General features: G+C 42.7%; 1 protein-coding gene across 5 annotated transcripts in view; it reads left to right on the top strand.

Annotated features, from left to right (window-relative positions):
• Positions 1-27,195, top strand: part of FHIP1A (FHF complex subunit HOOK interacting protein 1A) — a 242,186-nt gene that overhangs the window by 194,573 nt on the left and 20,418 nt on the right. For all 5 annotated transcript variants that reach the window (XM_015081392.3, XM_015081397.3, XM_053216866.1 and 2 more), the window contains 2 exons: positions 18,413-18,580; positions 19,727-19,806. In XM_015081392.3, coding sequence (XP_014936878.2) covers positions 18,413-18,580; positions 19,727-19,806 — 248 coding nt within the window. The remainder of the gene's footprint in view (positions 1-18,412; positions 18,581-19,726; positions 19,807-27,195) is intronic.

Raw genomic sequence — 27,195 nt, 5'->3', positions numbered from 1 at the left:
AACTTGCAAGATCACGTTCAGGACCTGAGCTGAAGTCGGATGCTTAACTGAATGAGCCACCCAGGTGCCCTTTTATGTATCGGTTCTAAGAATAAATTTCTGCTCCCTTGTGTGTGTAGAGTGTTTGATTGTGAGAAGTACCTCCCATGGTTCAGGGTGCTGGACAAGTGCCATTATTTACTGCTGTGAAATCAACATGGCTTTCCTGTGTAATACTATGAAGATATGTATACAGTGATGTGAATACCATAAAAAACACTTTCAAATGGAAATGTTGCCAGCTTGGCAGTAGGAAAACTGGCCACACATTGGTGTCATGTGTATCACAGAATACAACAAAGCGTCATCCTTGTACTGCCGACTGGACCCACCAGATGCCGTGGTGCTATGGGCAGAAGGGGAAGTGAGTGCTCCTTGTCATGAGAGATTGCACAGTAGAGACAAGATTTTCTTCATTTGACTGTAACCATTATTAGTTTTTTTTTTTACTTCTCATATTCTAGGTTATTAAGTGGAAAGATGACGCACACATCATTTAGATCCATATACAAATACACATTTCCCTTCATCAATATATAGAAAAGCCTAAGAGAGTCGACTGTTTATCCCAGAGCTATCCCTTGTGGACCAACTGTGGAACATAATGAAATGTCTTAGTATTTATCGTGGGAAACCTCTGAGAATATAGAAATAGGTTATAATAGAAACTATCAGAACAATTAACTTTTTTTCTAAAGAAAATCTTCTAATTAATATCTAGGTTGTAGTGCGAAGCTTCCAGCCTACGTAACCACTATATCTTAAAAAAAATTTTTTTTTTAACATTTACTTATTTTTGAGAGACTGAGAGGCAGAGCATGAGTGGGGAGGGGCAGGGAGAGAGGGAGACACAGAATCTGAAGCAGGCTCCCGGCTCTGAGCTGTCAGCCCAGAGCCCGACGCGGGGCTCCAACTCACAGACCGTGAGATCATGACCTGAGCCGAAGTCAGACGCTCAGCTGACTGAGCCACCCAGGTATCCCATAACCACTGTATCTTGGAATATTTTGTAAATGTGGAGGCTTCAGGTAGGGCACATGGTAAGCTGAGACCTGGGCACGCTGTTACGTGCACAGAAACCCAAATCTTCCCTCTCCTTTTGCAAATTCCCAGAACAAATTGTGAACTGACTACGGAATCCATGGCCCAGAGCCAGCCTCATGGTGTCTTGGGGGCATCCCTATCTTTATAATGCTGTATATAATGCTGTGACAAAACAAAAACCAAACAGAAACACTGGCCCAAGTAAACAGACTTAAAATAGAGAGCAAAGAGGAAGGTGCATTTATTCATTGGCATAAACCTGGATGTAGTGGTTAGTGGTATCTAGTTAGTTCTTTGCGGAGGATTTAATGTGGTGTGAACTTTAGAGTCACACTGCAGGGGTTGATATTCCAGCTTCGCCACCTGCTAACTCTGTGCCCTTGGGCAGCACTTTCAACTTCTCTGAGCCGTTTTCCTTGTTTGTAAAATGGGGATGATATAATAGTGCCTACCTTAAACGACTTGTGAGGATTTAATGGGTTGATACTTTGCAGTGTTGCCTGGCACAGAGTTAGTGCTTTGGATGTGTTAATTCTGTTATTCCTTTTTAGTTCTTATCATGTCCATGTTGGAGAATCATAGTTTTAAGTCACTGGGCAGCTCTCTCATTAATCTGTAATTTATAAAATTTGGCATATTGCCAGGAGTAAAAGGTAGGAAACGATAGGCATCAACGTACTAGGAGAAATAACTCTGGGACTCGACTTGTAGAGCTCAGCTGTCTGAATCTTTTCCCAGGCTGACCCCGAACTTCCTCCAAAGGTTGACTTTTCCAGCTATCTTGAACCATTTGCTATACACTGAGTATGAACTTGATTTCCAGTTAATTGTGCTTATGCCATTCCTCTACTTGAGATACCTTTCTCCTCCAACTATACTATACAAATCTTTCTCATCCTCCAATGTCCCGACTACATACTGCCTCCTTCTGAAAGTCTTCCTGACCAAGCCAGGCGTAGGCAATCATTCTTCTCATCTTTAGAGTTTTGTTGGTTTCGCTCCTATGGCACTTAAAAGATTACCTTGTATGATCATTATGGGTTTGCTGTGTCTTACTTATCCTACCAGGTGACAAACAGCATGAGAGCAGAGATTATGTGTGCTTATTAATATATCCATTGAGCATACAAATATTATAGCAGCACATCTAGCACACTGCCTTGCACATATAGGTATTTTGCTGTTTTCTGAATAAGTAAGTGAACATAGATATGGTAACTAGATAGTGATGTGTATCTGTGGAGCAAATGTAAGGGAGAAAGAGGAGAGAGCTAAGAAGACATTAAGTAGTTGGAACTGTTGCGGGGGGGTCATGTCAGATTGATGAACTGATGTTTGGGTGACAGCTGGCACTCCGGGGTGGCATGGAATGGGAGGAAAGTGAGGTACTTGAAGGGAGGGGTGTTTAGGATTGGCTACACGTGGCTTTTTGCTGAAAGTGGAATATGTCTTATTTGCTGTGGAAATCCACAATGGAAATGACTAGATTTGAGACAGATATTGCTGGAGCAGTGTAAAGGAAGATACGGTGTTTTCCAGAAAGAAAAGAAAAATGAATAAAAAAATATTACTCAAGAATCAGCGATGACGCTAAGATTCATATTTAAACTTTTTTAATGTTTATTTTTGAGAGAGAGAGCGAGCATGAGTGGGGGAGGGGCAGAGAGAGAGAGGGAGACACAGAATCCGAGCAGGCTTCAGGCTCTGAGCTCTCAGCACAGACCCTGATGTGGAGCTCGAACCCACCAACTGTGAGATCATGACCTGAGCCAAAGTCAGCCACTGAACCGACTGAGTCACCGAGGTGCCCCTCTAAGATTCAGATTTAAAATGTGCTCTCCACATCTGGAATTGAAATTGTTCAAAATGGGAGAATTTTCTTTATTGTTTTTGGCTTGAGTTGCCTAGGAGATACCTATCAAGTGAAAAATAATTGGCAATATATCATTTTCATGGTTATTTATCAAGGCATTCAACTATCTGGATAAGCATGTATGATATTTATATTCGTGATAGTTGCTTTAATAGAACTAGTGGATTTAGCTGTCCATTTTTTTCTTTGAAGATAGCATTCTGTCTGTCAGAATTTATGGTTTATAACTTTAAAATCTATTGGATTTCAGTTTTACAGAGGAGCTCTATGTGGAACAAAGGTAAGGAACTCCTTTGTTTCTGCATCCTTATTTCTGGGACAGGTGTGTAACCCCAGTGCTTGACACCCAGTAGGGACTCTAAAAATGTTTGTCAGTAAATGAATTAATAGCATCTCAGTTTAAACAAATTTCACAGATTGGTTGGATTTCATGAAGCATTTCCTGTGTGTGAAGTTCTTCCCAAATCTAAATGGAGAGATTGAATTGGAGATAGGAACATAGTATGTGATATACACTCACAGGATTTTAGTACTAGACATAATTCCAGAGACTGTATAGTCTCAGCTCCTCATTTTTCGGATAAAGGCATTGAAGACCAGAGAGGTTAAGTGACTTGCTCAGGCTCACACAGCTGATTACGGGCAGAACTTGGACCAAACCTAGAACTGCTGGTCTATAGAGGCTTCAGTATCATCTCTTCCCATTACCCCTTTGGAAGTAAATCTTAGATCCATTGATTGCTTCCAAAGCGTAAGTTAACTCCTGAGCTCCCAGTGCAGAATTTAGAACAAATTCTCCTTATGCTTATATTAATTGCAAAATAGAGAGAGCAAATCCTTTTACTCTCAAGCCTCCTATGTGATCAGGGGCTGGTTGGGTGCGCCCATACTAATTTTTGATGTCCTGCTTGAGTTTCTCCTCTTGGTAAGTCTGCTCTAACAGGAGAGCTTGCACCATCTAGTGGATCTAAGAAGAGGCTCTTGGATTTAATTTTTTGGTGGCCCCACTTTAAAATAAAGAAAGGAACAATATTTTTAGTTAATCTGCAGATTGTTACCTGGAACCCTTTATTCATATCATGAGAGTGATATTAGAAGCCCAGAATGAGAAAAAAAAAAAAAAAAGAAGAAAAAGAAGCCCAGAATGATGTTAGGGTCACTTTGTACCTCACAGTGCTAAAAGCAGAACATGCTATTGACCATGCTCTTCTGCCTTTTTTTAATGGTAGAAGGAGGGTAAGGAAGTGGGTGTTATATCAACCTGTCTTTTCAACCATGCTTGGATCCTTTGCCTCATTAATTCAAAACATTAACTCTTCTATAATGGGTCTTTCTATAATAGGTGGGAATTAGTCAAATCCTGCTACTATTCTCGGGAAATTCTCTAGTACTCATTTGGACAATTAACTTATTCAATAATGTACAGTATTCTATCCAGTTGGATAAGTGAAGTTTTTGGAAGCTTCCAAATTACTCCTTTGTTTTCTTCAATAGAAATTTAAAATCTTTTCTCAAGCTCCGCACGATACTCGCTTTGTATGGCAGGTGGTAGAAAATGGCATCTTTCAAGCAGGGTAATTTGATGACTGCGTGGGCAACGCGGGGTGGGGATCTCACCACTGACTTGCCCTGTGATGTGAAATGCTCATTTACCTCCTGGGCCGGAGTCTTCTTTAGAGGGAATGTGATTGTCATCCTTATATTTACAGAGTAATGCTCAGCAAAAACCAGAGTTGTTGTTGTTGTTTGTTTGTGTTTGAGTTCTTCATTTTGTTTTTACTTTTGTTACTCCATCCACTGAAGTATCTTACATGGCATCCTAGCACCTGCGTAATGTAGGTGTCCTTTGTGAGGGTGGTTCTTACCCTGGTGCACATCAGAGTCATCAAGGGAAGCCTGGCCCCACCCATGGAGATTCTGATTTACCTGGATCCAGATAGGGTGTGAATATGGGTATTCATATTTTAAAAGCTTTTTGAGGTGCTGTATGATGTCGTTGAAAATGTGTTTGAACCATTGGATTCCAAATCAAATTGAACATTGGAGATCTATATTTGAAAACCATTATTCTCTTTGAGGCTGGAAGCTGTACTGTATTGTGATTGGAGTAATGAGGTCATTGCTGCATCTAAGAGACTCCATTTTTGCATCCCCATTTGGGGCTGGTAGAGTCAGTTTTGGGTGTATGATCCAGGTCTGAGGAATGGGAGTCCCTTCTGGGATAGCCAGGAGCTGTGAGGACCAGAAGTTCATGTTTTTGTGAGGGGCAGTTTAATGTGTTATTATAATTGTCCTAATCTTAGGTATGGATTCTATATTGTTGGCATGTGTCCAGTAGATAGTAGGAGAGTTGGCCTTTCACATTAAGTCTTTTTCTTCTCTTGTTGGTTTTAAGAACAATTTTTTACCTTCCTGTTGGCTTAATAATCAATTTTACCTCTTTTGATGGTTCCCAGGAGTAAGGTGCTCAGTAAGTTCTTTGGAGAAGCTGTTTTCTGGAGTGAAGTCTAGACTCGACCCTGGGAGCAGCTGGTTTAGAGAAAAATAGCTGAATTGGTGGGATGAGGGATGGCGTGGTAAAAGGGCAGGAATGGGTATAAATCCTCCAAAATGCCATAACTCAACTCTTATAATGGGAGATAGTGTCTTTGACCTTAATCAGCCCACATAGTTGATACAACTATTCAATTTCAAAGTATTTATGCTCAGTTTCCAGAGGCCAGGGGACAAGAATGCCAAGGAAATGTTAGAATTCTTATCTTGGCTTCTCCTCAAAATAATACAAAGAACATGAAATTTGGTATCGGGCAGACCTGGTCTCTGGTGAATCTGGTCTCTGCCACTTATTGTGTACTTTTGGGACAAGATTATGAGCCTCACTTTTCTTATCTGTGAGAAGACGACCCTGACAGCTACCTTGCAAAGCCAAATTGAATTAACCCAGAGAACATATATGAAACACCATAATGCATGGTGCAGAGCTGGGACTCCATAAATGGTAGCTATTTCTGGAAATACTATTAAGAATAGTAATAATTACTGATGATTATAAAAATAAACAAATTTTTTCCTCCTTTGGAAATGGCTCCTGGCCTGTGTCCAGTTGTCTCTCCGGTGGGCTGAGAATAGGGACGGTAAGGGTGTTGACAGAGGCCCCAGCTGGAAAAGGTGTACTCAGAATTTTCATCCTCATATAATCAACATGTTATCATTTAGCCTCATCACATGTTAAACCCTTAAAATGTAGATGCTCCTTAGAAGACTTAATTCCACTGATCTTTCATCTTGTGTATAGCTTGCTTGTTTACCTCAGAGAGAATAGACTATAAATCTTCATTTAAACAGTGTGGAAGGGGGGGTTAGGAGGGAAGATGGGAGAATGTGACTTGTGGGGGGATTACTTTAGTGTTAAGTTACACCTGGTGGCGTGGGCTTCGGACATACAGAAAGGGCTGGACCATTAGGAAGCCCAGAAGAGGAGATGCCAGGACCGGGGACTTTAGGGTGGTGAGGGCCCAAATACAGCAGCCGTCAGTTTGGAATTGCTGTCCACAGTTCCCCGTCAGGACTGCCTGTGTGTTGCCGTAAGTTTGTTTCGGTGGCCACCTTTCTCACTGCCCTAGGCTGGCAGTGTCTGGGGTTACAGTACAATTGAAGCCCTGAGCCTGGAGTCTGAAGCGTTTGTACGAATCAGTGGAAACTGTGAGTAGCAGAGGTTATGCAGTTTCAGGAAAGTCAGTATGGTGTAATTGAGGTATAAAGGGCTCTCTTCCCCATCTGAGTTCTGACAGGTTGAGAACTACGAGTGAGGCAGACAGGAGATCAAAATAGTGCCTTTGTTATCAATAAAACTGAGGCTGAAGAATAGAGTTTATACCTGGGGGTAAGATTGCCTCATACCGACCCCCAGGATTAGACAGACTTGCCCAGATGCACCATAGAGCCTGCAGTGAGAGGAGTAGAGAAGAATGTGTACTTCCTGCTGGCAGTTGGGCTCCCAGAAGAAAGGAGAGAGGAAGGACAGGCTTCTCAAAATGACCTTACTCTTCTTCTCCTGGGGAGGGCGTTAGGGAGGCAGAGAGGCCGGAAGTATTCTGTTGGGTGATCCTGCATGTGGGAGGAAACATTAAGATCATTTTTCTCTGTCAGGTTTACGGAAATGCAACCTTTCTAAATTCTAGAGATTTGGAAGCAGTAATTCATACTACAAAAACAAATAGGGGTAGTTTAGATGTTATTGCCATGTTGAAGAGCCCATCATGCGTGCCTGTTGCCTGCAGAAAATAATCCAGACTCCCTCCCTTGTTTCTGAAAATCCCTCCTAATCTGTCTCCATCCTGCCTTGTAACGTTCCTTCCCCCGTGATTTTCAAAGGCAGACCTGAGGTCAGAGCAGTGCCTCCCTTGTCCTCTTTCTTATTACCGTGTTCCTGCTGGATAATTCTTTCTGCTTCCTGTCTGTCTGTGCAAAACGTATTCATCGGTTAAGTCTCGGCACAGTCCCTGTATTGGGCTAACGCCCTGCACTGAAGTACACACTGATTTGTCTCATCTCTGAACTGCTACTCTGGAAGCACGCGGTCTCATGCTTGTTTCTCCGCGTGAATTTCAGCAGCCCACCTCTGGAAGTGCCATGAGGGACAGGATGTTTCCTGTACTTCTTTTATGTCTCCTCAGCTGCTAGTTTACACAGGAAAAGCACTCAATACATAGGCAGGTGATTAAATAAATGTTTCCAAAGAACGTGGGTAGCACCCTTATCACTACAGAATAGAGTCATGTGTTGATTTATGCTGGAGGTAAAATTACCAAGGCAAAGAAATGAAATTAGCTCCCGTTTCATGTCGCTGACATGAAATCAAAGAATTTCAGGGTTTTGGAACTGAGAGGGTAGATCATCTGGTTCAACGCCATCATTTCACAGCGGAGCACGCTAAGGCTCATGACTTGAAAAGAAATATTCAGAGACCGTGAGCTTAATATTTGTGAGAGGAATAGAGGATATGGAATAGATGATTTTTCAATGCCTAAACATTAGATTATCCAGAGGAGGCTTATGTGGTGGCTTTATGTTAACTTCAGGGAGTCCTCTAAGTGTTCCAAAGCGCTTTTTGGTTACCCTGAGCCTCACCTTATGGGTTCTCACTAAAATCTGTGGAGGAAGATGCTTTTCACAGAAGCTTTCACCACATCTCGTTGTTGGGCTTCTTCATGGACATGCTGGATTCCATCGTGGGTCAGGGACATCCTGCTTGTTCTGCAGCTGCAGCAGTTGAGACACCAATAGATTGCTTGATTTGCCCAAGGTCACCAGAGTCCAAGGATTAAAATGCAAGTGTTTTACATTCCCACTGCTGTCTGTTTTCTACTACACCATGCTGCCCTTTGCTTCTTTGTTTTAAAAAATTTTTTTATGTTTATTTCTGAGACAGAGAGAGACAGAGCACAAGTGGGGGGGGGGGGGCAGAGAGAGAGAAAGGGAGACACAGAATCCGAAGCAGACTCTAGGCTCTGAGCTGTCAATGCAGAGCCTGACGTGGGGCTCGAACCCACGAACTGTGAGATCATGACCTGAGCCGAAGTCGGATACTCAACCGACTGAGCCACCCAGTCGCCACCCTTTGCTTCTTTAAATTAGTATCTGTAGACTTTGAGAATCCCAGCTTAGAAAGGAAGTGCACTTTCGGTTCCCTCATTAGCTAAGAGAAAGAACAGTTAACACAAATACTTAACCATCCAGAGTAGGCAGTTTTGGAACCAAGCTTGGATAAGACATTAGTGATGATATTTAACTATTGTATAAAAATGGCAAAATAAGCACAGTGTTTTGTTTTTTCTACCATTGTTTCTTTTCGTTACCTTTTGAATATTTTAGCTTTTTTAAAAGTTTTTATTAATTTTGAGAGAGCAAGAGAGAGCAAACAAGCAGGGAGAGGCAGAGAGAGAGAGGGGAACAGAGGATCCAAAGCAGGCTCTGCGCTCACAGCACAGATCCCGATGTGGGGCTCAAACTCACAAACTGTGAGATCATGGTCTGAGCTGAAGTCGGGCCCTCAACTGACTGAGCCACCCAGGTGCCCTGAATATTTTAGAGTTTTAATTAAGAAACAAAAAATCAAACTTTAGTGTTTGCTCTTACTCGTTTAGCAGTTAACAGAAAAATTAACAGGTAAGTATATCTGTATTTTAAACAGTTTTCAAACACTGAGTATTGTCATATTAATGAGTCACAAATTTGGTTTGGTAGGTTGCAATTAGCCCTTAAAAAACAATAAAATAGAAAACATCGGTGCGTTGTACTTTGTAACTGTAAATACTATGTATTATTGTAAAATATAGTTCTTATGATGGGTTCTGGTTTTAAAAAGTTTAAAAAATACTGTTCTCATGTTTTGGAAGATTATTTGGAGAATGGGTTATGAGATTAATCTTGACACTACTTTTAAGCCTTATCATGGACTGCAAATGTTAGCTGGTCTTCTCTTGGTATAAAACATTCATTATTAATCCATTCACTCAACAAATATATTTTGAACACCCAGTATATGCAAGGCACTGTTCTAAGTGCTGGCATGAGATCACTCCAGCAGTTTACTTACAAAGCAAATCATCTAATTTTCAGAGAAAACAATGTATCAGTTTGCATAAGGTTTAGCTGCAGATAACAGAACACTCCCTTCATGTCACAGAAAACTCCCTTTAAACATTCTTCTTTTCTTTTTTTTTTTTTTTTAATTCCATACACCACTTCTGTTCACGTCTATCTCACTGGCCAGGACAGGTACAGCTATACCTAGATACAAAGGAAGGGGGAAACTGTAGTTTTTTTAGCTCTAAATTTGAGGTTCATTCTCAAAGAAGAAAGAGAGACTGAATATTGGGGAGACAGAAGTGCCTGCCACAAACCTCAGAGTTTCATAGATGTTAACAAAATTTAGTTTCTGTTGATGGGAAGCTGGAGCTTTCTGTTACTATTCTGTGGAAAAGCCAGGCTGTGTACATATAGGGTTGCACATGTTGTGCACTGCACAGGGACGTCCTGCAGAAAGGGCAGATCAGAAGAGGGAGTTGGGAGAAGCAGCTAGAAGTTAGGAGACTAAAGTGTGTTCATTGTCTCAACACATGCAGTCAGCTTTTTAGAGTCTGAATCAGTATAAGTTTCTGAAAAGCTACATCATCTCTGACCTCGCCGTGGTACTTCATGTCATTTCTCTGCCATTGTAGGAGAGAAAATTAGGGTTATAAATTAAGCTTGCATTTACTGTTGATTTGAAATGGAAAAGTAGATTTCTGTCTCTTTCTTTTTAATTTCAACAAGTGCACGAGGGAGATAATGCTCCTCAGTTCTTAAGCATCAGAGTTATGGAAAGATAGGAAGGGTCCCACTCTCTCTAACGCAAAGAACCACAGGAAAGTACCTCGCACAAAGCCCCACCTTATTTATCTAAGGCAGCCAGGTGGTATTTGTCCTGGAAACAGTCTTGGAGAAGGGAGGGAGGGTCCAGTCTGGAAGGTGGTGTGAATCTTGTATTCTTTCCCTGCACCCTCCTAGCAGAACATTAAACATTTATCGGCAACAAATGCCCGGCAATATTTCAAATTGTCGTAAGAAAACCAAAAAGGAAAACAGAAAGGAAGTTTACAGTCTGCTTAGTTTTCTTTTGCCCCACACTAAACTTTTTTTTGCTCTTCCCCACCCCCCATTTGTATGTCTGACTGGCGTTTCCAGTGAGGTAGAGACAGAATCACTGTGACAGGGTCCGCCTCTGTGTACTTGACTCTGTGATTATCTAGTGCCAGGTGATGACCAGGTTGGGGCAACAGAGAGAAACGAGAATTAGAACAGAGAGACGAGAATTATTGAACTCACTTGGGTAGATACCTGTGTGTTTTCTAAGTCTTCCATTGTGTTGAGGACTTTCTGTCTCATGGAAAGTAAGCCAGGAGTGAAATCTGGCTCTTGTCATCCTAGCTTGCCTTTGTTATAGTCTGTGGTGTCTAGGAAAATTGGTCTGTGTATAAAACTCCAGGCCAAATAATACCTTTGACCCAGCAGGCAAATTGAATGGGGAGGGAGGTGGTAGGCCTTCTTAGAATTGTTCTCAAATAACTTCATTCTACAGAAGCTGCTGATTGAGACTCTGGTCCATGAGCCATTTCCCCTTGACTGTTGGGTTTTAATGTCGATGCTCATCAGAATTCACTAGTACTGTCCTATTAATCAAGAAGAGAAATTAGGGGGAAACCCGAGGAAGCATTTCTTTTTTCCCAATAGGTCACTTTTCTAGGTTGCTGTAATTCAAGAGCATGGCATGAGTTAGGCTCTGTATTTTCAATGTAATGTTATTCATGATAAAAGGAAAATATCCTCTGCTTTGCATGTATTGTCAAATTAATCTAACCACCTTGCTGATGAAGGCATCCCCAAACATGGGCTGTAAAAACCACGTGTTTTTATTAGTAACAGGGCTGCTGATTTCCTTCTCGACACATGTATTGATTACCCTCTGAGTCCCTGCTGGCGTAGCAGGTGCTTTGAGAATTCACACTGTAGGTCAGACACAGTCATTTCTGCAGTAAGTCTGTAGTCTTAAAGGATGGGTGAAGGCATTAAGGAAACTGGGAAAGGAAATGGACTAGCCCACAAAAGAGGAAGCTGAGGGCTTAATAATTCCAGAATAGGAAAGACAGCTGAGTTTTGAGAGGTGGCATTTCCCTGTCACCACATCTTAATGTGAGCACAGGGTAAGGCACACTGTTTTTTTAAAAAAAGTTTTAACATTTATTTTTTGAGAGACAGAGCATGAGTGGGGGAGGGGCAGAGAGCGAGGGAGACATGAATTTGAAGCAGGCTCCAGGCCCTGGAGCTGTCAGCACAGAGCCCGACGCGGGGCTCAAACTCTCGAACTGTGAGATCGTGACCTGAGCTGAATTCGGGTGCTCAACTGACTGGGCTGCTCAGGCGCCCCGCGTGAGGCACACTTTAGATGACGGGGGTAGAATCTTCTTTACAATGAGGAATGCTTTCTGGTTGGGAAGACCGGGGCTGTGTTGCCACGGGAAGCAGTTTAGAAGAAGGCAGAGTGGCGATGTGTGTTTTGGCTGCCCGGCAGCAGAACCCCTTCCTCTGGAAGCCCACTTCTTCAGCCTTCTGGTGGTTCCGCTCACGTACCGCAGGGTCCTTTCATGCAGGGTCATTTTGCTTGGTTTGAGTCCGTTCTCATGAAGTTGTGTGGACTCCAGGAGCTGAAGCAATATGCTGAGAATAATCCTTCATTACACAGTAGGTGCTCAGAAACTGACCAGTGATGATGGCGTTGTTTGTATGGTGGTTCGTATTGTAAGTTCGTAAGATGCTTTCTGAAACAGCTAGTAAACAGCCGACGGGTGGATTTAGCGATCTTTGGGATACTGTTTGGATCTCTGCTTCTGCACTTAAACACCCACCCCAGAGTGTCTCTGTTCATTCTGACCTCAGAACCAAACTGTGAAATAGCTTTCTTATGCGATATTTGGAGTATTTCAATAACTGAATTCCATTAGATGAGGTTCAAATATAATGGATCATATGTTGAATTACACTCTGATAAGTTATATTATAATGAAGTATTAGGGAACAAATTATGCACACATAGTACAGCAAGGGAGGCTTTAGATATAATGTGCCAGGGCACCGGGGTGGCTCAGTTGGTTGAGCATCCAACACTTGGTTTTGGCTCAGGTCATAATCTCATGGTTTGTGGGCTTGAGCCCCGCGTTGGGCTCTATGCTGACAGTGCAGAGCCTGCTTGGGATTCTCTTTCTCCCTCACTCTCTGCCTCTCCTCTGTGCTCGCTCTCTCTCAAAATAAATAAATAAACACTAAAAAAAAAAAGAAAGAATTTGCTGACCGCTCTGGGGAGAGGTTTATGATAGGCAAGAGGAAGTGTATTATATTTAATGAATTAGTTAATTGATAATATTTAATTGATTTAATTATTACATTTAATGTATTACAGATATATTGAAGAAATGCTGGGAATAAAAGATAGAGACTGGCTTAATTTTAACATTTTTCCTTAAAATATGTTGCTGATGTCACTCTAGCCATCATTTTAATTCCTTCCTTCCTCAAATATTTTAGGAATAAGTAGTCAAACTTACTGATTTTGGATATCACCTCCATTTGCCTTTTCAGCCTGCCCGTGGCGGTGTCAGTGACTGGTGTGGCCTAGAGGTCTAGGAGCAGAAGGGAGGCTTGAGGGGCCAGGAGGGAGAGAGTCTGACTCATCAACTGCAGGCTCTCTGCAGACTTGGAATAACCGAACGTCATCTTTCCTGAATGTTTGGCTGAAACAGTGGGGCTGCTCGCTGAGAACCAGGGTATCTGTCTTCCTTTATGTACTTGAACGTTCTTTGTGCTCTGTGTCCTTGGAGGGTAGAAGATGTCTGTGAAGAGCCCACCCAGCTGCTGCCCTTGGCTGCACTTGGGTGGACATGCCTCCTGCCTGGCTGCTAGCTTGTCTGGCAGCAGCGAGCAAAGTTCTTAGCCTGTGTTTCCTGTGAAGGTCCCTTCATGCCTGTTCGGTGCAATCCAGCCTTATTGTTCCTCTCTTCCCTGCTGCTTTCAGTGGGCAGGGTTCAGCTGAGTCTCAGTTTCCTAACCCTCCAATTGGAGCTGCAGGGGCTGAAGACTTACACATGACCCGGGTGAGCCCCTGCTTAGCTAGTTTTTTCCTGTCTATGGAAGGAAAAGCCAAGGGAAGGTGGCTTCTAACTTGGAGAGGATGCAACAGTCACCTGACCCCACTGCCTGCCACCTGCCTAAGCAACAGAAGGTAGAACCCATCTGTTTGTTCCAATGTGACTGGATCACAAAAAAACAATTAGCAGGTGGGAAATTTGTTTTCCGGGACATACACATAAACCTGCCATTATAGGGAGGATTCTGGTGCTAATTTAGATGCAAATGGAATTGCCCAACTAGAGCTGATTACAGAAAGGTCAGAATGTCTATATGCTCAATTTCACTCCTACGCTACGCATTAAGTTAATGTGCTGTCGCGATCGTGGGCACAATGGCTGGGCTTGGTTCTGGCCTTCGCTTTTGAGAGAGTTTTGAATTACAGAAGCGGGATGTGACACATGGTGTCAACTCCTCTCTTCCTTCCCACTCCCTTTTTTAAAGGAAAACAAGTCCTATTTTGTCCTTTTCTGAGAGGCTTGAGATATTAATTTTAAAAATGCATGTCTGGGGCTCATGGCTAAGATAGAAAGGAGTAGATTGACTGTAAATTCAGTTGCTTCCTGGTCGGAGAACTAATCTGGACTATGCATGCACTTCTTCCAGACTCTGGACATGCTGGGTTGTAGCCTGGGGTGTAGGACTGGTGAGGAGCCTGAGCGGCTGAGGGGGAGGCAGAAAGGCCCGTGGGCTGGTGTGGTTATTGCAGTGCTACTGTGTCGCTTTTCAGATGTTTCTGACTCTAATGCACAGTCCAAAATTTATCTTAGGCATTTGTGTATGTTTGTCTATATTTTTTTACTGAGTATGTAACAAGGCACATACATAAATATAATATATTACATTACATATAGTTTGAACAAAATAGGCACCCGAAAGTTTCACAAAATAGTTTCTACCAAGTGCAATGTACTCTAGTATTTTCTGTTTCAGTCTGGTCTAAACCATGAGTGAACTGATAGACTGATTTCACTATCCACTTTTGGATTTCAGACTCTAGTTTAAAAACACCATTTTGAGGGACTGGTGAAGGCATTGGGCGTGAAGGGGACCCAGGTGAGAGCTAGTGGAGGGGGGAGAAGGTGGGTGAAGAAAGGGATTGATTTCAAAGGGTAGACCAAACTGGTCTTGACAGAGATGAAGTCAAGTCCCTGAGTCAGGGCTCAGGTTCCATTCTAGAACTGGGGCTGAAAAGTGAAGCACAGAAGGGTGCCTCAGCAGATACATTCTTTAGATTCATGGTTGCATTTATCTTGTCAAGGATAATTATTTGTTTGTGGGAAGGAGTTTTCCTTAGGTTATTGCTGTCCTGATGCCTTAATTTTTTAAAATTTGTTTTTCTAAATAATTTTTTTAATGTTTATTTATTTATGAGACAGAGACAGAACATGAGCAGGGGAGGGGCAGAGAGAGAGAGAGAGAGAGGAAGACACAGAATGCAAAGCAGGCTCCAGGCTCTGAGCTGTCAGCACAGAGCCCAACACGGGGCTTAAATTCATGAACCGTGAGATCATGACCTGAGCCAAAGCTGGACGCTTAACCGACTGAGACACCCAGGTGCCCCTATGGTTCTGCCTTTAGTAAGAATTAACATTCCTAAGCTTTAGTATCCTTAAATTTTATTACTGTATATTATATGGTAGTAAGGTAGAACCTCATTTACTATTTCTACTAGTATTTGTAACCCGAATTTGTAGCTACCTGCAATTCCTTAGAGAACAAGAGAAATAAATACTGACAGTCATCTCACCGGTAAGGCAAAAGGTCTTACGTACATCAAGAGCTGATTGTCCTTCGTAATTGGACCATGAAGAGGATGCTACTGTCCTGTTCTACTAATATGTCCTCTTTGGGGCATCAGTGGCTGCTTTGGTTTTTGCATTCTGCACGGCAGAGCTGCCTTCCCCTGGGAGTTCATCGTTAGCTTTCAAGTGATCACACTTAGGCTCTGGTCTCATCCTTGTTAAGGAGGTTGCCTATTTGGGGGATTAGAGGAAGATTCTGAAAAGTAAGATAATGGGGCAGGAAAAGATTTTCTGGGATAAAAGTCTTCTGAGGGCTCTGTGAATATGGAGGAGGGAAGAGACAGAGAAGGGAACCAGATTTTCTTGGCTTGGGTATTAGTTTAAGGTGAGTGTGACCTCGATTTATAAAGAGGTTACAACTTGATGCTTAATAGAATTGAGTTTTTAATATTTATACCATGTTATGTAAATGCTGCCCCTCCAAGTGTTTTCTTAAATCCTCTTAGCTTATAAATGACAGCTTTGATTGCTAAGAAAAGAAAAAATAATAATAAAATCTTTCATTTATCCAGCCTAAGAGTAGTAAACAATAGATGCTTAATGCCCTGCTTTCATGTGAGCCCCCAAAGACTGAGACTTCTGTTCTAAAGGGTTTATTGCTGTGCTTTTGAGCTTATTAAGGTCATGTGTAACTTAAGGGGGGACAAGCTGATGGTGCATTATTGGTGCAAAGGCAGCTCCTGGAATTGTGCAGGACATGTCAGCTCAGCAGTGCTCAGTAAGGAAGGCTGAAAATACAGTATTGCAGAAATTGCATGCATGCATGGCCCGTTTGAAATGTCTGGTTGTGCGTTTTTCTAGTGATCCAGATCATTAGGGAATTAGACTTCTGCTCAAGTGATTTTGAATTAAGTTTCTGCTAACGGACCCCGAGATTGTGGCAGTGGAATGGGGTGAGCTAATGGAGCTCCACGTTCGGTGGTGGTATGAATCATTCCCCCATAAGTATACTTGGTGACATCAGTTATTTCATAGGTTTTTATTAAAAATGTCCCCATTCTCTGGGGCCCTCAGAACACATTCAGAGAAGAGGGAAGAATTAAAAATTAAGCTCAACTCTGGCAAATGTAAATCACTAGGACCTTGGGGGCTGTTGTTTATTCAGGAAATGTTATATTCAGTACCTTCTATGTGCCCAACTCTGTACATTGCACTGGAGTAATAAAAAAGACATAGCATGTGTTCCAGGACAGTGTTAAGAGTGCTATGAGCTTGGGACTGGAGAACGCCAAAAAAACACAAGGATAGAAGCAGCTTATTTCAGGACCAGGGACAGCCCATGCGAAGCACTCTTCTCAAGGTAATTTATTTGCTGAGTGGTTGAGGCTCACCTGTTTGTTTTGTTATTTTTGGGCCACAGAGAGCCCTTTCAAGTTGGTCAGATGACACAGTGGTGTGTGGAATGTTTTGAGGGCTCAGAGCACTGGCGCTGAGCTGGAGGGGGACGGTGTTTGTACTCTGTTGCACGCCGAGCTCATGCCACTCAGGGTTCTGCTGGGCCACTTGTCAACAGATCCTGAGAGGGTGAGTTCAAGTGTACTGTATAGGCATGCCTTGCTTGGAATAAGGAAAATAGACAAAACTGATTTGGCTTTATCTTATCCACTTGGACTCCTCTTTCTGGAATGTAACTAAGGACCAAGAAAATATATGAAAACAGTTTAAGCCTTTATGTACAGATGCATCCACATGGGGCCTATCTATACTCAGATGCCAGATTTGCTGATCTGGTTTCTAAACTGATTTTGAAGACAGAACATTACAAGGAGAAGAGTGTATTATAAAAGGAATGACCAACAACAATATCATAAAGTGACAGTTAATACTTTGGAAGAAAGGAAGAAAGAAATGAAAAACTGGAAAAGAGAAAGATGTAACCACTCAAAAAGCATCCCCATCTGTTTAGCGCAGGTGCATTAGACTCATGGCAGGGGAGATTGCTGAGATTTCTAGGGGATAGAGCTGGAATCTGAAGTTTGGAACTGTTTCCCTCGTGATTTCCATGCATCCCAGTTTGGGTATTTCTGTTCTACAGTCAGTCAGACAATTGATGACCCCTGTTCATCAAGAGATGTTGTACTTTGCTTTTTAGGAAGACAAAGAAATCTATCCGAGTTCTTAAGATATTCCCTATCAAAATGCTTAAAATTAAAATTTGAATGCTTTAAGCACCAAATCCTCAGCACTTTGAAAAACTTGACTCTTGAAAGTTTTATATTCCCTGAAAGACAGACATTCTACTGCTTGGGATAATCACACCACGTAGAAAATACTAATTTGTATTATAAAAAAAAAAGTCGGTTACTTTATAAGTGGTAAACTCTTATAGCACTTTATAAATAACACTTTACGTATATTATGCAGTTATAAAAATTTGACTTGCAACTTTCCAGGAACATACCTGAACGTCTGCCTTACTTTGTATCTGTACCTCTTACATATATACATGCATACACACACCCATCTTCCTGGACAGAAAATGTGTTCTTATGGTTCTAGCTCCTGGTACATAGCAAGTCTAATAAATATTTATTGGATGACTAATGATGAAACAGTTATATTGAGCTTTCTAATTAATCCTTTATTGACCATGTAGATACTTTACATTATCTTCCCCCCCCCTTTGTGGTTACACACTAAAATCTTTATGGTATTTGAACTGCATTTGATGATTAGAGTTGTCAGAACACTTGAATTACTTTTTTATGTCCTTGCTTTTCCGTTACTGAATTAAAGGGCGGAAGCAGCATGTGGTATTGTGGGATGTGAATAGGTTATAGGCTTCAGATGAAGCTCTGAAGCGTGTTCTCGTGGTTGGCATGTCCTTGCCTTGATGGGGTCACTACGGTGAGGCCAGGGGCCTTTGGGGAAGCATGTATCACAGCATCGAGAGGATGCTCGCCTGTGCTCACTCTGTCGTTGGTCCCAGGTGACTGTGGAGGAGGTCATGACCACAACTGCATATCTGGACCTTTTCCTGCGTAGTATCTCCGAGCCAGCATTACTCGAGATCTTCCTCCGTTTTATCCTGTTGCACCAGCACGAGAATGTCCACATCCTAGATACTCTCACAAGCCGAATCAACACCCCATTTCGGGTAAGGTGAACCCCAGAGGAAGGGACTTTATAACTCAGAACAAATTTCAGGAGAGTTTGTTTTGGGGATTAATGATGAATATTTTTTCTCTAATTCCCCCCTCCCCTGCTGTTTCTTGTAGCTGTTATTATTATGACACCATTATGGATTTCATTGACCAGGTTTTAGGTCCGTCCTATCTAGAACACAGACTAGGAATTACTCCCTGGTGCAAAAAATTACTTAAGTGCTCTGATGAAATGATGAAAGCTTACTCTCAAAAGGGTACAATGATTTTATAATTCACCTGTAGGTATCTTCCCTATTTGGCTATTTACCTTTCCTTTTTGGAAATTAGAGATCAAAAGAATTCTTGGTTTTGAATGAACTTCTTAGAAGACTATATTATCATACTCTCAGCACTACTGAAAATGGAACCAAGGAGAATGTTTGCCCCAAAGCCAAGGGACAAGCCCAAAGGAGCTGAGGCATGGGGCTAAACATTCTGGTTGGGGAGCTGGCCAGGGTACCTGCAATTTTCTGTTAGCCCTGTCTTGTAAATAACCAATGTCATATTTGAAAATAACTTGGGAAAATAAATGCCAAGCAGGAGATCGTGTGTGTGTATGTGTGTTGGGGAGTTGTAGGAGCACGTTTATGTGGATCTTTAAAAGTTGGAAATAAGAGCACAGGCATTTTGTAGGAGGGTCATTCTGCATTATGGCATCATTCTAGACATAGGCTTTCTTAAATGTTTATTTATTTTTGAGACAGAGAGAGACAGAGCATGATCAGGGAAGGGGCAGAGAGAGAGGGAGACACAGAATGTGAAGCAGGCTCCAGGCTCTGAGCTGTCAGCACAGAGCCCGAAACGGGGCTCGAACTCACGAACTGTGAGATCATGACCTGAGCCGAAGTCGGACGCTTAACTGACTAAGCCACCCAGGCGCCCCTAGATATAGGCTTTCTAATCAAATCCTGTAGGAGAACTAAAAGCCTTCTCTCGGGAAGAGAGAACACACATTCTCTCGGGAAGCAGCATGTTTTTATCAAAGCTGCTAAAAAAAGAGGCCATTTTATTTTGTAATTCTGATTTATTTTCCATCTGTGGGGAGTAGAGCTATCCTTCCAATATCTGAAATAGAATGTGTGTTTTTTGCTTCCCAGCTCTGTGTGGTGTCCCTGGCATTGTTTAGAACTCTCATCGGTTTACATTGTGAAGATGTGATGTTACAGCTAGTTCTAAGGTGAGTTGCCCTCTTTTGTTCTCTTTAAAGAAAAACTCAATATGTACTATTGCTATTATATTTTTCTTTGGGTCATATAAGCCATGTAGTAGGAGCCATGCTTCTAAGGGAAAAAATGATCAGGAATATCAATCTAATTTCTGTATCATTTCCCAAGGTTAATTTTAGTTTTCCTATTAAGAGTATTTACGGGGCTAAATACATTGTATTATAAATATGTTCCTGGAAATAACAGATAGGATGTTTGGAAGTTTTCAGACTATGAAGGCTTTCCTCTTCTGCGGCTGAATGTCTTTCTCCTGAAGCACACTTTTAGAGGCCTGTGTTACTGGAAACAACTTTTCCAAATATGAAATGCTATTGATATATAATTTTTATGACTCTTGCTTTCCTAATGTTACACCTACAGCGTGCTCTCTCTGACCCATAAGTATGTTTCAATTCAATTCAGTAAATATTTAATGAGTACTTTCCGTGTACAGTTCAGAAGAGAGTAGGGCATGGGGTAGAGGGATTGAAAAGGACTTCTAAACAAGGTGGAGCAGGTAGGACCTGTGGAGGGACAAATGAGAAAGGTTTGGGGAATTGGCTAGTATTTGAAGGCAGGTGTCTGGAGTCAAAGTGAACTGCTGTTAGGATGCTGTTAATGTGGTCATTTGGCAGGGGACTCAGGAACACCTAATCCCACCTTGGCCCAACTCTGCCTCTCCTGTGGGGGTCCCCAAGGGAAGCATCTGCTTTGTGAAGGGAGAGAGGGGGAGGTGGCTAGGCTTTGTCTCCCACACTCCCCTCTCGGGGTATGGAAACAAAAAGGAACAAGTCAGCCAGGGTCATCTGGCACGCCTTCCTGCCTCCTCCTTCCTTTGATTCCTTTGAGGACGTTCTGACCCTTTTTGTGACCTCCTCCTTGGGAATAGCGGGAGAAGAAGCCTAGGACAGGGGAAGAGGAGGAGACTTGGACCACCTCTGGTCACCAGTGGGGTTTTGATACAACGTGAGTAGAATTACGAGAAGAGGACATTCCAAGTGGCTGCGTTAGCATTTCCAGCGTGGTAGCTGTGGACAAGTAAGGGCGTGGCGAAGTGGTCAGGGAACAAGAGGCTTCACCCAGGAACAGGTTAGAAATGCAGATTCTTGGTCTTTTCCCAGATGTGCTGACTCAGGGGGTGGGTGGGGCCTGGCAAGCCGTGTTCTAACTAACTCTCCAGGGGATTCTGATGCATGGCTGATTTTGAGAACCAGTGGTCACTGGTTTATCTGCAAATGGGAGCGATAAAAAAACCAAAACCAAACCCAGGCTGGAAGAGGTGGGATGGTGACATCATGGTGGAGGCCTCACAGAGTTATCATTTCGTGGGGAAGTAGATCACTTATTAATTTTCTTACTTTAAAAAGAGTTTTTGGACTTTCTAGAGGTTTAGATTAGGTCATCAGTCACTAATCTTAAGGCACTGGCAAAGAACAAATCTGATCACAAAGAGAGAGCCTGGGTAGTCTGGCTAGAATATTTTGAGTAGAACATCCCATCCTAAAAGGATTGCTTCAGCCTCCCGTTAGGTGTCTGCTGACGTGACAGATGCATTAGCAAGGCCTGAACGGAATCCCTCAGAGCAACTTGTTAAAGCCTTTCTTACTGCCCCAAACCACACTTTGCTTCCCACCACGGTAAAACCTGATTATATTTAAGTGTCAAATTCCTAAAGGCTGCTTCGCTGGGGGCATGAAATGCAGCTGTCTTTTTCAGCCTCCCTGGAAGCCTGGCCCTGCTGGGGATGTGCAGAGCCTTTCCCCTCCGAGCCACCTCATCACATGTGGCCCAGCTGGGGACAACTCCTCCATCACCTTTGGTCTACGCGGGATGCGGTGCGGTGCTCGTTGTGCTAAACACGGCCCTCAGAGATCTTGTTAGCTGCTTTTGAGACCCAGTCACGTGCCATGTGAAGGGGGAGAAATTGGCTCATGGTTGAGATATTTCCATATCCAAGTCAGGGCTAATCGTTTCCCAGCAAAGTGCCTGAAGGGCACACGTCGAAGATTCTGAATAGGGTGATGGAAGCCAAATCCCACGTAACTACCTGGTCTTAGGCTCTCTGAGCCCAAGCATTTTCCTTGTTTCTTTAATGAGGATGATGGCGATAATACAATAATGATAGTTGCCCTTTATGTAATATTTTCTTTTTCTTTTTTTTAAGAGAGAGAGAGAGTATGAGAGGGGCAGCGGGGGGTGGGGGAGGGAGAGGGAGAGAGAGGGAGAGAAGGAGAGAGGGAAGCCCCCAAGTGGGCTTCATGCTCAGTGTGGAGCTTGGACGTGGGGCTTGATCCTATGACCCTGGGACCATGACCTGAGTGAAAATCAAGAGTTAGACGCTCAGTGGACTGAGCCACCCAGGCGCCCCAATTTATTTCGAATTCTATCTCATTGCCTGGAGGAATCCATGAGCGAATGGAGAATATACACGGAAGTCAGGTACGCAGCAGACTCGCGGGAACCCTCAGCTTCCTGGTCTCTGCCCTCTGAACTGCCAGGTCCCCCCCCCACCCCCCATTTTAAATTATATTTGTCATAACATACACAGAACATAAAATTTGCCATCGCAACCATACAGTTCAGTGAATGGTATTAAAGACATTCACATTGTGGTGCAGCCATTGCTGCTATCCAGCTCCAGAAATGTTTCCACCTTGCAACAGGAACACTGTGTCCTGCTAAACACTAATTCACCATGTCTCCCTCCTCCGGCCTCAGGAAGCCACTCTCCTACTTTCTGACTCTGAATTTGACTACTCTCTAGATACCTCCCTTAGGTGGAATCATACCCTTTTTTGGTGCCTGAACTTTATCACTTTTCATTTTGTCTTCATGTTGATGCATGTGTCAGGATTTCCTTCCTTTTTAGGACTGAATAATATCCCACTGTTTATATATACTACATTGTGTTTCTCCATATGTCTGGTGATGGATATTTTGGGTTGCTTCCGCTTTTTGGCTGTTGTGAATAATGCTTCTAGGAGCATAGGAGTACAGATACCTCTCTTCAACACCCTGCTTTCAATTCTTGTGGGTGATATACCCAGAAGTGGGATGGCTGGATCACATGGTAACTCTATTTTAAGTTTTTTACTGTTTTGCATAATAGCTGCACCATTTTACATGCCCACCAACAGTGCACGAGGGCTCCAGTTTCTCCACATCCTTGCCAACACTTGTTATTTTCTGTTAAAGAAATGGTGTTTTTGTGATCATGCAAAAATGAGAGACAGATTTCAAGAACCAATCAGAACTCTTAGAAGTAAAAGCTGTAATTATTACAATGAAAAATCAGGGGTTTGGGTAAATAGCATGTGGGGCACAGATTAAGAGAGAAAGAGTCAACTAGGAGATAGAATGGAAGAAGTTACTACATTTGCAGCAGAAAGAGGTAAAGAGATTAAAATTATGAAAACAAGGCTGTGAATGACGGTGGTTAAATTGATAAAGTGTAACAGATCCCATTAGAAGGAGAGTGAACTGCTGACTTGACCTATTCTATTTTTGGAATTTCTAGCTCATACTAAGATGTTTGGGAGAATCAAGTGTGGGGCTATCTGAAAAGTGTTTTTGAAATGCTGTAACATACTACACAAATTGAAGGGAGGAGAATTTCCTGGAAAATACATCCTAAACTAATGAAAACGTTGTCTTTTCTGATTTAGAATCTACAAAAGCAAAGACAAAGCAAAATCCTTATTCTTCTAGTCATTTAAACTTTATCTTCAGGGACATAAAACACAGATTTATAATCTGTCCTTTTTGTTATTGCCACTATAGTAGTTCGAGCGCACATGATAAACGTGTGGGGCTGAGAGGCAGTAGAGCAGTCAAGATTATGTGAGTCCACCGAATTGAACTTACTTGTTATGTGATAAATAATAACTATATGTCCATTTTTGTTGCAATCCAAATACTACTAAATACTGATATTGCAAAGTGATAATCCATTCATAAGTGATATATTTCTTACGGTTAGCATAATAATCAGGAGCCATAACTTGAAATAAGGTACCCCCAAAAGAGAGGCTACTTTAGTGAGCAGAAAACCAAGGAGAAACTGTCTGCCTGCATGGATGTGACGTAGAATAGGCCAGAGGCAGGCGGGAAATGCTGATAAGCAGTGAGGTGACAGATTACCCCCATATTCCTGGCACTTGCCAGTTTAGGCAAAATTTAATTGCTTACTACCCTGAATGCCGTTTCTGAATATTCTGGTTGGGGCATTTTTTCCGGAAGTGCTGGTCCATCGTCAGGTTCTTGAATTGCGTTGCCTGTTGTGTTCAGTTAGAGGATGTTTTGCTCGGAGAGGAAAGTGCGTTGCTGTGTGTCCACTTGAGAAACATTTCCATCCTGCATGGGAGCTAGGTGTCTGGAGGAGAGCAGGGGGAAGAAAAAGGCAAGCCAGCCTAGGGGAAGATGGCTAGGAAAAGTACAGTCAGAATGTCTTTGGAAAACAATCTTTTTGAAATTTACTGATGTTGCTTTGTAGATTTTTGCCTCTCGGAGCGTTATTGAGGTTCTTGTCATCTCATAGAAACACCTTACCTACTTCATTGTACTGCTTTGTTTCGCTCGTGTTGTCAGTGTAGCAGTAGGCAATGTGTGCGCTTTGTTATTGATTGGCTGTCACTGAACTGTTTCAGACGCAAGGATGCTTCACTTCAATGAGTGAGAGCCAGGGAGAGGGACAGTGGGCCAAGGGGTGCGAAGGGTTGGGGAAATAATGAAAAAAAGAGAGGACAATATGGACGATATCATTTTTTCCCCCTGCTGTGTCGTAGGACGGCTTTGAGTAATCTGGATCTCTAAAATCAGATATTTCTTAGTTTCTGGTTACTTTTACTGCTTTTGAATTTAAATAAAAGCCTCCAGACAAAGTGTGTGTAGTATAAATGAAAAGATGGTTTGAGGACAAATTCTGGAGTGATTTTTCTCTTATCGACAGCCACTTCATTTTGATATTTGACATTAGGGCAGCTTCTGACATTCATTCTGTTCCTAATCTTTCCCTGTAAGGGATGGGAAGACAGAGGGTCAACGCATGGTTTTCCCACTCTTCCCTCTGGGATGATCCTTCATTTCAGAGGTGCTGTGGAAGCACTGTGAATACGAGGGAGGGGTTATTTATGTGAACTCACTCCCCATTTCCAATTTTTTTTTTAACTTTCTTTATTTTGAGAACGCACAGGGGGGAGGGGCAGAGAGAGAGGGAGAGAGAGAGAATCCCAAGCAGGCTCTGGGCTGTCAGCACAGAGCCCAAAGCAGAGCTCAGACTCATGTCCTGCGAGATCATGACCTGAGCTGAAATCGGGAGTCAGACACTTCACTGACTGAGCCACCCAGCCCCCCCCCCTTTTCAATTTGATAAAACCTCTGCTTCAGCCTATAGGGAATGTTTATTTGATTTACTCAGAAGAAAATTCTTAGTTTCTGCTGAAAATATGTGTTTGCAAAGTTGCAAATTCCCAATTAGTCTTTATTCTAATATAATTTCCAGCTACCCACTGGTGATATTTGATAAATAGCTTTATTAGGTTTGATCCACTGTTCCATTTCTAAAAAATGCTTCAAACAAAGAGCAGAAATCTATGTATATCAACTTAAATCATGAAATATGCTTGGTTGGAGCTGTAAGCAGTCATCAAGTTCCTGCAGTGTATCAGAGCATTGAAGCAGTTTCTTTCTTAAATAATTAATGATCAAAATAAGGAGATAATAAATCCTATGTGATATGAGTTTCCCTAGGCCTCACCAGCCAGTGAGATGAGAACAGTCCATCTCAACAACCACACGATGTTTTCCTGGGTCTTCTGGCCTTCACCTGTCAACTAAGAACTTGGCCTTAGGGAGGGGTCTTAACCCATGGTCACAAGCAAGTGTGTCCACCACCACAGTTGCCACAGCAGTGCCTGGTGAGGCCCCTTTGGTTGGTGCTGTCTCCCTCTGCCCCTGCCTGGTCCCCACCTGAGAGCGCAGAGGTGCTGAGGTGCTGGCCCAGCACTGCCTTCCCTTGTGCCCTCAGGGCCAGAGCTGTGCCCTGTGTAGACAAGTGGGAGAAAGCCTCTCTCCTCTGCATCACTGTCTGTCACCAAAGCATCTCTGCTCACAGAGATCCTTGTGAAAAGACCTCCTTCATTTTGCTACCTACAGCTTCTTTTTTAAAATGTTTGTTTATTTTTGAGAGAGACACAGAGACACACAGAGAGAGAGAGAGACAGAGGAAATACGAAGCAGGCTCCAGGCTCTGAGCTGTCAGCACAGAGCCTGACGCAGGGCTCGAACTCACAAACTGTGAGATGATGACCTGAGCCGAAGTCAGAAGCTTAACTGACTGAGCCACCCTGGTGCCTCAACCTACAACTTCTGTTTCTTCTCCGCTAGTGCTCGGATCAAGACCCCAGAGCTGGGCCAAGAATTAGAACAGACCTGTCACCTTGCCCATATTGTCCTCCTCTCTTTCCTTTTTGTTTTTATGACCTTTGATATTCATACACTCGAATTTATGAAAGTCGATGCCACCGCATCAGACCTGCGGGGAATGTCTGGATCTCGGTGATTCCAAGTTTAGGCTTCAGGAGTGTGTGGATTATATGCCCGTGGGTGTGGGGGAGAAGAGACTAGGAGCCTCTGGCAGAGTACTTGAAGAATGGTGTGGTGGTTCTTTTGGGAATGGGAGGGCTAAGTGGCAAACTTGTTTCACACTGTGAAAGTTACTAAGATCGTTCATGTAAAGCACCATGAAAAGAATTCAGTCTTTTTTCCTCCTTGACTCAGGCTCTTGCCGTTGGTCAGTCATTGATGTAAACGTACCTTCCTCATTTGGATCAACAGGAAGTGGGAGACACAGCTTAGTTGTTCTCAGGCCTCCAGACACACCCTGAAAGTTGTACTTCTATCTTTTTCACCGAATCCTTCATCATAGCTTGTTTTCTTCTGTACTGCCTCTTTCTCAAAAGCGAAAAACAGAAACAAAAACATTCTGGTTTATTGAAGATCATGGCTCAGGTCTTCGGGAATTGGCCCCTGTGTACGAGTGACACTTGGCTCTGGAATGCTGCCTCCATCCCCTTTTTTTCCATCTTTGTTTAAAGGAACAGTATTGTCCCCCCCCCCCCCCCCCTGTTAAGAGTGTCAGCCATTTAAACAAACTTTATTCCACCTGTGAAGCCCGTGGATGTGCTCCCAGAGCGTCAGAACTGATTGCCCAGATTTTCTTATCTCTAGGTTCATAGTGATACTCAGGTATTTTTGATCACCCACGGAAAGCATTTTGTGTGCAGTGGGGCCTAGTGTTCCTTGATGAGGCCTTGGCCACTGTGAAGTTGTGATTTATAAAAGAAATACATATTTGGTCCCTG

The sequence above is a fragment of the Acinonyx jubatus genome, chromosome B1 (assembly GCF_027475565.1).
Source record: "Acinonyx jubatus isolate Ajub_Pintada_27869175 chromosome B1, VMU_Ajub_asm_v1.0, whole genome shotgun sequence".
Taxonomy (NCBI): domain Eukaryota; kingdom Metazoa; phylum Chordata; class Mammalia; order Carnivora; family Felidae; genus Acinonyx; species Acinonyx jubatus.
Note: the sequence above shows the minus strand (reverse complement) of the source record. Positions and strands in the feature narration are given on the sequence as shown.